Source organism: Aulostomus chinensis, chromosome 8, assembly GCF_037954235.1.
Source record: "Aulostomus chinensis isolate RoL2024-O1b breed Wild chromosome 8, RoL_Achi_v1.0, whole genome shotgun sequence".
Taxonomy (NCBI): domain Eukaryota; kingdom Metazoa; phylum Chordata; class Actinopteri; order Syngnathiformes; family Aulostomidae; genus Aulostomus; species Aulostomus chinensis.
This window is the reverse complement of record NC_141327.1, coordinates 30475768-30490243: the sequence shown is the minus strand read 5'-3', so window position 1 is coordinate 30490243 and position 14476 is coordinate 30475768. Positions and strand designations below refer to the sequence as shown.

Below are 14476 nucleotides of genomic sequence, written 5' to 3'. Positions count from 1 at the left end.
ATGTACACGTGTGTATAAATGCGTTTATGTACACGTGTGTATAAATGCGTTTATGTACACGTGTGTATAAATGCGTTTATGTACACGTGTGTATAAATGCGTTTATGTACACGTGTGTATAAATGCGTTTATGTACACGTGTGTATAAATGCGTTTATGAACACGTGTGTATAAATGTGTTTATGTACACGTGTGTATAAATGTGTTTATGTACACGTGTGTATAAATATGCGTTTATGTACACGTGTGTATAAATGCGTTTATGTACACGTGTGTATAAATGCGTTTATGTACACGTGTGTATAAATGCGTTTATGTACACGTGTGTATAAATGCGTTTATGTACACGTGTGTATAAATGCGTTTATGTACACGTGTGTATAAATGCGTTTATGTACACGTGTGTATAAATGCGTTTATGTACACGTGTGTATAAATGCGTTTATGTACACGTGTGTATAAATGCGTTTATGTACACGTGTGTATAAATGCGTTTATGTACACGTGTGTATAAATGCGTTTATGTACACGTGTGTATAAATGCGTTTATGTACACGTGTGTATAAATGCGTTTATGTACACGTGTGTATAAATGCGTTTATGTACACGTGTGTATAAATGCGTTTATGTACACGTGTGTATAAATGCGTTTATGTACACGTGTGTATAAATGCGTTTATGTACACGTGTGTATAAATGCGTTTATGTACACGTGTGTATAAATGCGTTTATGTACACGTGTGTATAAATGCGTTTATGTACACGTGTGTATAAATATGCGTTTATGAATGAATGAAAGCCCTGCCATGGACTGGTGACCTGTCCAGGGGGAAGGCTGCTGGGATAGGCTCCACCCCCACCACCCTGAACAGGAGGAGAGGGAGAACATGGAGGGATGGAGGGATGGATGATGGATGGAGGGATGGATGGATGGAGGGATGAACAGAGGACCACATCCATGTTCACGTTAAATATTTCAGTCACAAAAAGATGAACACGTGAGTTTTAGCACAAGATGACTTCATTAAATCCATGGGGCAAATGCAGATGACGTCATTTTTCGTCTACTGGCGTATCGAGCTGCGTCACATAACCCGGGAAAAATATTCCGCCAAACTGAGATAAGCGGGATCTCCCGCCACACGACGCTTGTGAACTTTTAAAGTTGTCGTCACATCCGCTTCTGAGGCTGAGCCAATGAGCTGGAGGACCAGCTGTTGCCGAGCTGGTGTGGGCCAATCAGAGAGCAGCTGCGGGTCAGCTGATCAGCGGGCGGTTCGGACCAGATTTGGCGCAAATTTGGATTGATAGGAGCAGAAGGAGAGCAGTGAGGCCCCGGCGCCCCGCAGCAGAAGAACTCGGCCCCGGCGCCCCGCAGCAGAAGAACTCGGCCCCGGCGCCCCGCAGCAGAAGAACTCGGCTCCGGCGCCCCGCAGCAGAAGAACTCGGCCCCGGCGCCCCGCAGCAGAAGAACTCGGCCCCGGCTCCGCTCGCTCCTCGCTGACCGAGGTAACGTCTCCACCCGCTCTTAATTTGAGTTTTAACGTGAATTATTTCGTTTCCGGCTGCTTCCGCCGCGTCTTTGCTCGTTTGTCGCGTTTCTGCTTCTCCGTCGAGGTGTTTCGGTCCAGATGAGCAGTCGTGTGACGGGGTTCTGCTTCCGGTTCTATTGGTTCTGGCGGGGTTGTGTTAGGGTTTTCTTGTTGTTTTGTCGTCGCGCGTCTTGGCGCCATTCGACCCCCGCGTTCGTTGTTCCGGTTACAACTGAACGTGGAACAGACGTCGGTTCCGGCGGCAGTGGCCGGGACCTCCCCCAGGTGGTGGGTACGAATCCTCCGTATCCTGGCTGTAAATTCTAATCGATCAGTGATTGATTGATCGATCGGTGATGGATTGGTCGCTCTCTTGGGAACGCATCAGCCCTGCATTGGACAGACTCGCGGTTGTTGGAGGGACGAGCTTCTCTCAGGGGAAACCTCCCCTGGGATGTCCGGAGGAGGGGGAGGTGCCGGCGCCTCGCTGCGGGTTTTGCGTGATTGTCTTCCTGTCGTTCACTGGTGCGGGGTTTCGCTCTGGTCACCGGTCACTGGTACCGGGAAGTGTCCGGGATGTGAAACCGCGATTAAATATTGTTTAAAAAGCCGCTGGTAGCAGAAGTAAATGAACGAATATTCATAATTATTACTAATTATTATTATTATTATTATTATTATTGGCGGTAGAGGACCTGGTCTCAGTCTTTTAGTTTAAGGTTGTCGATTCATTCAAGAATTGTGTAGAGGGTTCATTTGAAGTACATGGAACCGGTCCGGTCCGGCCCGGTACTGTAGCTCCACGTTCTGAGCGCCAGCAACTACGCGATGAGGCGGATCCCCGTCGAGTGACCGGCAGCTTCTACTCCTTTCTGATGCAAATCACCTCCACTTGTCAACCCCGTTCTCTGTGCTCCAGGTCAAAGGTTAAGATGCCCAGCACTCGCGCCCATGTCGGGGCTCAGCCCACGCTGCAGTTCCCCCGCCGCAAATCCTGCAGGGCGCCGTCTCGCTCTAAGATGGTCCAGCTGGGAAAGAGTCCACCATCCAGACCTGAGCAGCAACGTCTTGCCACATCCTCGACCCAGGTTGGTCCACAGTTCCCTGGAGGACCCACCCCCCTCTCACCCAGACGTGACGTGGCCCAGCCCCCACCCTCGTCTCTGGACCCTCCTGCAAGGCTTCCCCTCAGCCCCCGGAAACGTGCAGGTGAGATCCCCCGCGCCTCAGGGCGATGGCTAACGAACGCTCAGCTGACATGAAGCCTGACTGTAGGATAGTGAGAGTTAAGTCTCATGGCTATGACTGAAACATGTCGGCCCCCCAACAAAGACAGGAGTCCCCACACAAACACATGATGCAGAGACGCCAAGGTCCCAGATCAGTGGCATGGGGGAGTGTCCCATTCCTCTCTGGTCCTTGAAGTGTAAAGTCCACCACGTCTCACACACACACACACAGCCTGACTACAATATAAACAGGTGTGTCGTGTTCTGTATGGGGGGGGCGTCTCTGACTGCGTTGCTAGTAGCGTTCGTGGCTGAGAATAAAGAGATCCCCTCCTGAGACTCCTCATCAAACAAAACCATTTTTGATTTTTGTCTCTGCGAAAAACAACGTGCCAGATGTCAGGTCCTCATCGCCATGTTCTGTCTCTAGTGGACGACAACAGCCAGAACCTGGACTCCGCCCTGCTGGCTTCACCACACAAGCAGAGCAAACCTTCTCTGGCTTTCCCACGAAAACTCATCCACGATGAAAACTCGCCAGTAGCAGCTCAGACCCCGTCCTCGCCACAGCAGGCTATCTCCCCCACCACCAAGCCATCCTCACGCAGGCAGGACACACCCACCAGGAGTCCCATGCGGCCCCGCGAGAAGAACCCAGCAGTGGTGCGGCTGTTTGCAGAAAGTAAGCTGATGGTTTCCTCGGCTCGCGGGTTGGCCTGGTTCTGGAGCTGAACTGATGAACTGGAGGGTGAACGTGAAATTCTTTGGCCTCTTCCAGGGTCCAGATTTCAGAGCGTGAAGCAGGCGCTACACACCGCCATCCCCGAGCGGCTGCTGTCCAGGGAGGCGGAGCGAGCGTCCATTCGCTCCTTCCTGGAGGAGAAAGTTCTGCGGCGTCTCCCCGGCAGCCTCTACATTTCTGGAGCGCCAGGAACCGGCAAGACGGCGTGCTTCAGTTGTGTTCTGCAGGAGATGAAGGTGAGTAGTGACACCTGGTGAGGGGCGCAGGTTCCCTCCTACAGAGGTCAGGGGGTGAACCTATCAGCTGCTTCATTCTTAACGTGGTGGCGTCATGTGTCATCAGGCCGAGTTGGCGTCCATACAGACACTAGTGGTCAACTGCATGAGTCTGCGGAGCTCCCACGCCATCTTCCCTCTGCTGGCCAAAAAGCTGCAGGCGTCCGGCGGGCAGAAAGGCCTGCAGAGGCTCCTGACGGCCCCGGGGCCCCCTGTGTGAGTGGTGCCTTGACTCTACCGAGCATTTTAGAACCGCCCAGGAATTCTGGTCCTGTTTGTGGCTTCAGTTATTGATGTTTCCCTAATCTGATCAAAATAGCTCAGAATAAATATCTTGATAAGACACACCGGCGCAATGGTGGACGCCACCGTCTGAGTGTCTCATGTGTCTTCAGGCTTCTGGTTCTGGATGAGATGGACCAGCTGGACAGCAAAGCTCAGGACGTCCTCTACACCATCTTTGAGTGGCCGTACCTGCCGGAGTCCCGCCTCTGCCTCGTTGGTAAGGACGTCAGGACGTCTTCTCGGCATCTTGGACCTGAGTTCTTTCCTTATTCATTTGTCACGGTGGTTTCTCAGGCATCGCCAACGCTCTGGATCTAACCGACCGGATCCTCCCCAGGCTGCAGGCCCGGCCTCACTTTCGCCCCCTGCTGCTCCACTTCCCACCCTACAGTCGCCAGGAGCTTGCTGCCATCGTCCAGGATAGACTCGCACAGGTAAACACAGACCCTCTTGCCTAGATTTCAACAGTAGTGATGCAGCTCATGTTCGTGGCTATTTTTGTGTCTCAGGCATCAGATGACGACATCCTGGATGCCACGGCGGTGCAGTTCTGCGCCAGGAAGGTGTCGGCAGTGTCGGGAGACGCCAGGAAAGCTCTGGACATCTGCAGGTAGAAGTTTCCTGCCACTCAAGTTAACATTTCCATTCTTCCTCAGCTAAAACTGCTGTTTCTGTGTCCGTGTGTGTAGACGAGCGGTGGAGGTCGTGGAGTCTGATGGGAGAAAGAAATCAGCTGATCAAGCAACCGGTGAGTTGCTGATGTCATCGCCGCTGATCATGGTTTTCCTCTGAGGCTTGTTTCCACGTCGTCACAAATGTGTGGATCTGATTGTGTTTGCACTGCAGCGTCTAAGGTGGGCCTTCCTCAGGTGGCGCGGGTGTTGTCGGAGGTGTACGGCGACCGTATGGCGTCTCCGTGCGGCGGCCCTGAGGGAGAGACTTTCCCCCTGCAGCAGAAGCTGCTGGTCTGCTGCCTGCTGCTGCTCGTCCGCAGCGCCAAGAGCAAAGAGGTCATCCTGGGAAAGGTGAGGTGCCGCTTCAGTCTCGCACACGTAGGAACCTGTTGATGTCTAATGAGGTCACACCCTCGTCGTTTCAGCTCCACGAGGTTTACAGCCGCCTTTGTGATCAGAGGCAGGTGGGCGGAGTCGGGCAGGGCGAGTGTCTGTCGCTCTGCAGTCTGTTGGAGAGTCGAGGGATCTTCGCTCTGAAGAAAGCTAAAGAAGCTCGTCTCACAAAGGTACAAACACTTGTCACGTATTCCTCTTTTGCTAAGCTAGCTAGCTCGGACCTGAACTAGCTGATGCTAACACTACCCACCCACTACCAGCCGTTGTGCTAAGCTAACTAGCAGTCTGGTATGAGGCGGTGCTGATCACGTGGTTCTCTTGCAGGTTTGTCTGAAGATCGAGGAGAAGGACGTTGAAAACGCCCTGAAGGATCGAACGCTGCTGGGCAGCATCCTGGCAGCTGGACTCCCCTGATCTCAAGTCAGGTTTTTGTGTTTTTAATTTTCAAGTCAGTTTAGGAATGTCAGCATTTTTCTGGTTTTGCTGGGATTCTCTGAGGATGTCGGACTTCTGTGCAGACGTGACGCTGCATCACCTCTGATGTCACGGCGCTTCTCGGATGTTTTGAAGCAACTTTTCTTTTTCTTTTTTTTTATGCTGTAAATAAACGAATGTACAGACGTTTTAATCCGGTTCGTTCACTCGACCAGCTCAGGCCTGCTGAGGCCCCTCGGAACCTCCGGTGCCGGCCCAGCCAGGGCTGGATCTGGGATTATCGGGTTCTGGCAGGCTACACGCGGTTTAGCGTAATCAAACAACTTGAGGTTTTGCAGTTTTGTGAGTGAGATGCAGCAAATGGACGCATCACAACCTTCAAGTACTTGTGCCAAACCGCCAGGATGAGGTTTGTCCTGAAGCCTCGCAGCTGCCGGCTCACGCCCCCCCACAAACCACTGCACCTGTGGCCTGAGTGGCTGACTTGGTTCCCAGGGTGAACGGTTCAGGGTCCGTCACCGCGCCGGTGGTCTGGGTGTCCGAAGGAAGATGTTGAGGAAACACGGTGACCTGCAAAAAACAGCTAACCCACCGCCTCCCCTCAGCGCCGCAGGCACCGGGTCGAGATGGACGATGACGGGTTCATCAGTACGGCGCCGCTACCAACTCGGTTTTCTCTTCCAATGCATTGAACTCTGAGTTCATGATTCGACCGTTCTGATTTTAAATAAATTCAGCTTCACTGTGAGTTTCCCCCGTTTGTGTCAAACTGAAAAAAAGTCAACCAGAAAGGATGAGCGCCGTGCTGGAACTGAGCAGTGATGGATCAGAAGCTTTGTGGGAATTGAACCCTCAACCCTCCCTCTCGTCAGCGTTCCTCCTTCGGTTGAATTCCTCAACTACTTAATGACGGATTGAGGGAAACGTGAGCTGGACGCCGCCGGCAGCTTCACGCATCAAAGGGAACTCTGTCTCTGTTGTGTAAACAAACGTGACGTCACCAGAGTTCCAACTTCAAAACTAAAACTTTTATTCAAATATTCTTCACATCAAAGCTGAAACCAGAGGCGACCATCTTTGTATCGCTTCTGATTACAAATCAGACAAAAAACCCAAACGTGGTGACGCACGACGAAAGTCTGAGAGCCTCAAAGATTTCACTGCAGCTTGGGGTCGGACACGCCGCCCGTGACCTTTGACCTCAACCCTCCAGGTGAATAAAACCAGTCTTGTTTCTTTGTTCGTGGTAGGTCTGAAAAAACCCTTCTGACAAATTCAGTCGAGCAGAGGAAAGGTGACACGCTGACGTTTCCTATCCAGTTCCAACAAAGCTGGCAGCTTGAATTCAAGTTCCGTGAGAGAAGTTTTCAAAAAGTTGAACTTTGCCAGAATTTTTGTTCCCAGCTGAGTGAAATCCTGGGGTTCAGGCGCCGTATTCAAATGTACCTGAACGATGATGTCAGACGGATGTAAACGACCGCCAACATTCAGAGTGACAAGAATCAGCTGCTGTTAGTTCTCACACACACACACACACGTCCTGGTTGTTGGGCCCTCAGGGGTGCCGTCGCCATCTCTCCTCTGAGTTCATGACCTTGCCAACGTCGACAGAAACGCTCGCGGTCCTGGTGAACCGAGGTGTCTCAGACCCGGGAGGCGACGCCTCTTCCTGGTCATTTTATGAGGACGGTGTTCTGGAGGCTTCGCTTCATTTCACTGCTGGAAATTTGCTTTCTTCAATGAAGCGGAAGCCTGTTGGACAAACGTTAGCAACTTTGACATGAACGTTCAAAACCAGAAATGCGGTGAATCTCCAAGAGCCTCAGCCGAGCTGGGCCGGGTCCTGGGCTGCTCTGGTGGGTCGGTGGGCAGTGGAACTAAAATTGGGTGAGTTTCACATTCACGTGACTTTTAACCGTCTCGAGACAAACCAGCGTTTCCATGGCGATGATGATTAAAGCACAGTTCCTGTTTATCGTGTCGCACCGACATCACGCTGCTCAATTTATTTGGTTTCCTTTGTTCTGTCAGTTTGAGTGGAGACTCAACTTTCAGCACAGCAACTTGGCAGGACGGAATCTTTCTGTAGGGCGTCAACAGAAACCAGGAGCTGCCGCGCCACCGAGAGAACTCAGTCCACGCGAGGTCGGAGCAGAAGTTAAACTGCACTTCATGAAAAGTTGAAATCAATAAACTGGAACAGGTGTCAGTCTGAAAACACCGGGAGATAAAAAAAAAAAAAAGTCAATGCTTCCCTGCTGAAATCAGAGTTGAGACATTCAGAATATTCTGTCAGCCGACGCCAACTCCTGGACGGCGGCAGACTGAAGACCTCCAGGAGCAGAGGTTCTTTCAGTGTCCTCAGCTTCAGCAGCCTGAGCTGGACGCCCTGCTTTCACCGTCTCCAGTCACACGCCGCAGCGTGGGCAGGCTTGAAAGCTCAAACTAATTTATTTGAAATATTCTGTTTTTGCATAGATCATAGTAGTATTCAGGCAAGTCTAAGTACTTCAAACACTGCAGTAAATATAAAATCTACTCATAGGAAGGACAAAAAAAAAGCTTCCTGAAAACTGTTTGGACGAGACGTGAGTCCCTGAAGGAGCTAACGGTCCATTTGTTGTGCTAAGCTAACGCAGTCAGAGACTTCCTGGCAGGTTCCTTTCTTTTACTTTTGAAGTCTGGTGAATATTTTCCTTTATTATTCATGGATGACTTAATTACGAATGATTTTATTCCTAACAGATATTGAGGCTTTTTAAACGAAAGGGCTCCCCTGCCAATCACAGCTGCTGAGGCTTCTGGGTACTGTAGTATTTGACTCGACTGAGGGGACAAGGAGATGTGTGTCTTCTCTAAACTGAATGTTGAGGTTTGACTGATTGGTCCAGAAACCAGACGGCAGCGAGGACGTGGTGGTTCGGCCCGCCTCCTCTTGCTGCACGTTCCCTGTGAACAAACGTGTTCTCAGGGCGCCTGTGGAACCTGCTTCTACCTCAGCCGGGCGGAGAAGCAGCGCATGTACTCTGTCATCCAGCGGTCATCCACCACAGCCAGCTGGGAATGCCGGATCTTGTCCGGGTCAGCTGAGCGGGCCCGCCGGCGGTCTGGGTTGGAGCAGCGCTTCGTGGAGCTGCGGTGGGTCTGAACGCAGGCGTCGGAGGTGTGGCTCTGAGGGGGAACCAGAGAACGCAGGACAGAAAAGCAATCTGTTTTATTATTGATGCTGTGAGAGTCTCAGGTGTCGTGAGGCCGAACTGCTCCGTGTCCTCCTTTACCTCCAGCGAATCACCTTCCCATCAAAGACTACGAGGTGTTGGTCCGTCCCCCCTAAAGCCCCCCAGCCTGAAGCACATCGGTTCCACTAAAAACTTAAGCACCAGTAAAGACAGTGAAGCTCAAACTGAACAACTGCACGAATAGGAAAATATGGTGCCTTTGTTGGGCCCTATATTCAGTGGCGGATGGATATCAGAAGCCGTGGTGAGTCGGCCTGGCAGGGCTCCAAGTCACAGAACGGTGACAGAACCACAGTTGGAATATGAATTCTTCTTTTGGTGTTTTGTGCTTGACAGCTTGATGATCACCAACTAAATACAAAGAAGGACAATGATTCAATAAAAGAGATGAAAGCAGATCGTGACTCACGGCTGGCTCCGCCCTGTCAGCGTGTCATTTCCTGCTTGAAGGTTAGGAATTCAAACTAACAACCACCTCAAAGCACATAACTGCCACTTCCTGCATCATCATCGTGATCAAGGGTTGGGTTTAAACGTAAATCGGTGACAAAAACTTACGTCATTCGGCGTCTTCTTGACCTCCGTCCAGTCCAGTCGTCCTGACGACCAGCGCTTCTCCTCTTTGGTGCTGCATGGCGGTTGGCTCTTTGCTCTCTGTGGTTTGCGGGCAAGTGGCGGTTTGTCATCGATGCTGCTCTGCTGGTGTCCTGGCTCAGAACGAGAGGTACGGCGGCGGTCTCTGCGTTTCGGAACCAGGTTCACTGGCTCCCCGTCAGAAGATGGTGAGTCAACCGGCTCGTTGTCTGTCGGCAGCTCATCTGAGCCTCCGCCGGCTTCCGTCACGCCATTTTCTATGGGGATGACCAGCAGGTCAGACTTATGACCTGATCACTTCTCTGCTCGTAGCCTGATTGGTTAGCTCGCTGAGGGTCAATCAGTTAACAGATGAGACACATGAGCGGACCGGTACCAGATATGGTATCAGTACTGAGCCGTCCCAACATGGAGGTAGACGTTTGCTCACCTGTGGGCGCTGCGGTGTCTGGGAGTGCTGCCTCCAGGGCCACCACCTCATTCTCGCCATCTTGCACCGATGATCTGGGACCGGAACTCAACCTCAGCCCCAGTAACTTCTGCTGGACTTCCGAGGACGGCGGCGGCAGCCCGGACAGAGGAGCGACTCTGTTCCTGGTTAGCCTCGGCGTGGACCAGCCGCTGGAGTTGGACCCGCTGTCCCAGCCCTCCCAGAACCAGGGCTTGTGGGAATGTTCCATTACCCGCCGGGTCAGACGGTACTTCAGCGAGTCCTCGTAGCATTTGGAGAACGTCTCCCATCTGGGATCCCGGAATTTCTTCATGTACTCAGTACGGATTTTCTTGGTCACCATGATGCCGGTACCTGCAGGCTCCCGATCACTGGGGAGGAGCAACAGAACCACAACTTAGGAGGAGAAGATCACCCCCCCACACTTACACACACACACAGTTTGATTTATCGTCTCTGTGACAGAGGTCATGTGACCACCTGCGTGGGTTTGGAAGCAGGATCGCCAAAAGTGATGGACAGACCTTCATGATGGTGAGATAGTGGAGATCACCAGGACCACATGATGAGGTCATGGATCCCACAGTGGATCTACAACTGGTAGAACATCTGGTTCCCTGGTCACAAGGTCAGAGAACCACTGGAGATCAGGTGTTTGGTTCCCAGCAGCTGAAGATACCAGCAGGTTCAGGCCTACATCAGATCCACCAGTAAACACCAGACCGGTGGATGGTGGAGGTTCAGGTCTACATCAGATCCACCAGTAAACACCAGACCGGTGGATGGTGGAGGTTCAGTTCTACATCAGATCCACCAGTAAACACCAGACCGGTGGATGGTGGAGGTTCAGGTCTACATCAGATCCACCAGTAAACACCAGACCGGTGGATGGTGGAGGTTCAGTTCTACATCAGATCCACCAGTAAACACCAGACCGGTGGATGTTGGAGGTTCAGTTCTACATCAGATCCACCAGTAAACACCAGACTGGTGGGTGTTGGAGGTTCAGTTCTACATCAGATCCACCAGTAAACACCAGACCGGTGGATGGTGGAGGTTCAGGTCTACATCAGATCCACCAGTAAACACCAGACCGGTGGATGGTGGAGGTTCAGGTCTACATCAGATCCACCAGTAAACACCAGACCGGTGGATGGTGGAGGTTCAGTTCTACATCAGATCCACCAGTAAACACCAGACCGGTGGATGGTGGAGGTTCAGGTCTACATCAGATCCACCAGTAAACACCAGACCGGTAGATGGTGGAGGTTCAGGTCTACATCAGATCCACCAGTAAACACCAGACCGGTGGATGGTGGAGGTTCAGGTCTACATCAGATCCACCAGTAACACCAGACTGGTGGATGGTGGAGGTTCAGTTCTACATCAGATCCACCAGTAAACACCAGACCGGTGGATGGTGGAGGTTCAGGTCTACATCAGATCCACCAGTAAACACCAGACTGGTGGGTGTTGGAGGTTCAGTTCTACATCAGATCCACCAGTAAACACCAGACCGGTGGGTGTTGGAGGTTCAGTTCTACATCAGATCCACCAGTAAACACCAGACCGGTGGATGGTGGAGGTTCAGTTCTACATCAGATCCACCAGTAAACACCAGACCGGTGGATGGTGGAGGTTCAGGTCTACATCAGATCCACCAGTAAACACCAGACCGGTGGATGGTGGAGGTTCAGGTCTACATCAGATCCACCAGTAAACACCAGACCGGTGGATGGTGGAGGTTCAGGTCTACATCAGATCCACCAGTAAACACCAGACCGGTGGATGGTGGAGGTTCAGTTCTACATCAGATCCACCAGTAAACACCAGACCGGTGGATGGTGGAGGTTCAGGTCTACATCAGATCCACCAGTAAACACCAGACCGGTAGATGGTGGAGGTTCAGGTCTACATCAGATCCACCAGTAAACACCAGACCGGTGGATGGTGGAGGTTCAGGTCTACATCAGATCCTCCAGTAAACACCAGACCGGTGGGTGTTGGAGGTTCAGGTCTACATCAGATCCACCAGTAAACACCAGCCTGGTGGATGTTGGAGGTTCAGGTCTACATCAGATCCACCAGTAAACACCAGACCGGTGGGTGTTGGAGGTTCAGGTCTACATCAGATCCACCAGTAAACACCAGCCTGGTGGATGTTGGAGGTTCAGGTCTACATCAGATCCACCAGTAAACACCAGACTGGTGGATGTTGGAGGTTCAGGTCTACATCAGATCCACCAGTAACACCAGACTGGTGGATGTTGGAGTGGTGGAGTCTTAAAAACCTGGGTTGCTATCAAGAGTCTAGAGGAGCCTACAGAGGTCATGGAGGTCATTAAAGGTCATCAGGAGGAAACACAAGAAGCCTGAAGCTTAGTGGTGGTGACCTTGAAGTCATGTGACCCTGGTGTAGCTCCTTCCTAGGCTAACGTTAGCTTAGCATTGCTAACCGTTGCATTCCTGGCGAAGACTTCCTGTCTCAGACGGTTCACCCGTCAGTGATGTCACACGGTCAGACAGAGTAGCGCAGCTGAGATCCACATTCATGAATTGTGGGAAGGTTTCGCTGCTGCCCTGCCAATCCTGCCTTATAACAACCTGATGGTAGCAGGAACACTGGCTTTGTGCTTCTCAAACCAAATAAAGGATTTTTAAATGTGGACTCAAGAACTGAGACCGGAAGTCCAGGCAGCATCACAGCCTCCCGCCGGTGTCTGACGACGAGCGAGCAGGAACTCACAGACAAGACATAAAATGAGGCCGTTTCCGCAACAACATTGATTTCATTTTGTTTGCTTGTTTGTTGATGCTGACGTCACGTGATCGACCATCCCGAGTCAGAAACTCCGTCATGGCACCAGAGAAAAAGCTCGAGCCCTGGTGGCGTCCCGAGGCGCGCTGAGTTACCCTCCGCCTTCATGAGCAGGCGCGAGAAAACGACCTGCAGGTGACGTCACTGCCAAGCGTGAGCTACCTGCAGGCCCCGCCCACCTGCTGTCAACAGATTAAACACAGCCAAGAGGGATTGAGGTTAATGACGGTAACGAACTACTACGGCTCGTCCCGGTAGAAGCAGGTGTGTTTCACACCTGCATTTCGTCGCGATCTGTGTAGAAATAAAGAATATGAATTATTCATGTCCGGTCTGCACCGGAGCGGCACCGCCAACCGCCGCCGAGGCCCCACTCATCATGCGCGTCTAATCCCGCACAGGGGCTCGGTGGGTTCTACGGTTCTCACCGGAATCCGACCGGAGAGACAAACCTGTCGCTGGAGGGTGACAGCGATGAGCGCGCTGACGGCGGCGGGTCGCTCCCCGCTGCCCGCTGCCCGCTCCCCGCTGCGGTGAGGCTCGTTCACGGAGGGTTAGGGTTCCCACTCACTGGACCTCTGTCCACCGTCCGGTTCACCTCCGCGGTCCCACTGCTCACGCGACGACCACCGTAGCGTCTGAGTCCAGCTGGCGAGGACCAAGACACGCCACTTCCGCCTTGGACTTCAAAATAAAACATCGACAAGTGAATTTCAAAATTGAAGCCCTGCTCCTGAGGACCCCGGGCGTGGGGCCCCAGGGTCCTCAGGAGCAGGTTGTTCAAAGGTAACAAAGCAAAGACGTCCCATGTTCGACAGCCCGGTTTAAAACATGGAACATACAACTGAGCGAGCTCATCAGTCTCTCTTCCTGTCTCTCTCTCTTTATCTCTGTCCCTCTTTCCTTCTGTCTCTCTGTCTTCCTCCATTGTGTCTCTGTCCATCAGTCTCTCCTCCGTTCTCTCTCTCTTTATCTCTGTCCCTCTCTTTCCTTCTGTCTCTCTGTCTTCCTCCATTGTGTCTCTGTCCATCAGTCTCTCCTCCTTTCTCTCCCTCTTTATCTCTGTCACTCTCTCTCCTTCTGTCTCTCTGTCTTCCTCCATTCTCTGTCTTTGTCTCTGTCCATCAGTCTCTCCTCCTTTCTCTCTCTCTTTATCCCTGTCCCTCTCTCTCCTTCTGTCTCTCTGTCTTCCTCCATTCTCTGTCTTTGTCTCTGTCCATCAGTCTCTCCTCCTTTCTCTCCCTCTTTATCTCCGTCCCTCTCTCTCCTTCTCTCTGTCTTCCTCCATTCTCTCTTTGTCTCTGTCCATCAGTCTCTCCTCCTTTCTCTCTCTCTTTATCTCTGTCCCTCTCTTTCCTTCTGTCTCTCTGTCTTCCTCCATTCTCTGTCTTTGTCTCTGTCCATCAGTCTCTCCTCCTTTCTCTCTCTCTTTATCTGTCCCTCTCTCTCCTTCTGTCTCTCTGTCTTCCTCCACTCTGTCTTTGTCTCTGTCCATCAGTCTCTCCTCCTTTCTCTCTCTCTTTATCTCTGTCCCTCTCTCTCCTCTCTGTCTTCTTCCATTCTCTGTCTTTGTCTCTGTCCATCAGTCTCTCCTCCTTTCTCTCTCTTTATCTCTGTCCCTCTTTCCTTCTGTCTCTCTGTCTTCCTCCATTCTCTGTCTTTGTCTCTGTCCATCAGTCTCTCCTCCTTTCTCTCTCTCTTTATCTCTGTCCCTCTCTCTCCTTCTGTCTCTCTGTCTTCCTCCATTCTGTCTTTGTCTCTGTCCATCAGTCTCTCCTCCTTTCTCTCCCTCTTTATCTCTGTCCC

The 14476-nt window shown here is 51.9% G+C and overlaps 2 protein-coding genes across 3 annotated transcripts; one reads left to right on the top strand and one right to left on the bottom strand.

Annotated features, from left to right (window-relative positions):
• Positions 1 to 1270: 1270 nt before the first annotated feature.
• Positions 1271 to 6329, top strand: cdc6 (cell division cycle 6 homolog (S. cerevisiae)). Its single transcript, XM_086212406.1, has 12 exons — positions 1271 to 1509; positions 2452 to 2741; positions 3192 to 3443; positions 3540 to 3739; positions 3846 to 3994; positions 4174 to 4280; positions 4358 to 4497; positions 4573 to 4673; positions 4753 to 4811; positions 4910 to 5088; positions 5163 to 5303; positions 5458 to 6329. Exons 2-12 carry the CDS (start codon positions 2465 to 2467, stop codon positions 5545 to 5547), a joined length of 1695 nt encoding a protein of 564 aa, XP_086068532.1. The 5' UTR covers positions 1271 to 1509; positions 2452 to 2464; the 3' UTR covers positions 5548 to 6329.
• Positions 5185 to 13316, bottom strand: ccsapa (centriole, cilia and spindle-associated protein a). 2 transcript variants are annotated; one of them, XM_086212412.1, is made up of 4 exons: positions 13123 to 13310; positions 9832 to 10223; positions 9366 to 9658; positions 5185 to 8739 (listed from the first exon to the last, which is right to left on the bottom strand). In XM_086212412.1, exons 2-4 carry the CDS (start codon positions 10193 to 10195, stop codon positions 8560 to 8562), a joined length of 837 nt encoding a protein of 278 aa, XP_086068538.1. In that variant the 5' UTR covers positions 10196 to 10223; positions 13123 to 13310; the 3' UTR covers positions 5185 to 8559. The 2 variants fall into 2 exon arrangements, with proteins under 2 accessions (XP_086068538.1, XP_086068539.1); XM_086212413.1 differs by lacking the exon at positions 5185 to 8739 and adding an exon at positions 8747 to 9158 and having other exon boundaries at positions 13123 to 13316.
• Positions 13317 to 14476: the final 1160 nt, after the last annotated feature.

Bases quoted from the DNA above. Each gene is read 5' to 3' on its own strand.
- cdc6 (XM_086212406.1), top strand. From the start codon at position 2,465: ATGCCCAGCACTCGCGCCCATGTCGGGGCTCAGCCCACGCTGCAGTTC. The intron at 4,281-4,357 runs GTAAGGACGTCA...GTGGTTTCTCAG, and splicing joins GTCCCGCCTCTGCCTCGTTG to GCATCGCCAACGCTCTGGAT. The intron at 5,304-5,457 runs GTACAAACACTT...GTTCTCTTGCAG, and splicing joins AAGAAGCTCGTCTCACAAAG to GTTTGTCTGAAGATCGAGGA.
- ccsapa (XM_086212412.1), bottom strand. From the start codon at position 10,195: ATGGTGACCAAGAAAATCCGTACTGAGTACATGAAGAAATTCCGGGAT. The intron at 9,659-9,831 runs GTGAGCAAACGT...TCATCCCCATAG, and splicing joins AGACACCGCAGCGCCCACAG to AAAATGGCGTGACGGAAGCC. The intron at 8,740-9,365 runs GTAAGTTTTTGT...GTTCCCCCTCAG, and splicing joins TCAAGAAGACGCCGAATGAC to AGCCACACCTCCGACGCCTG.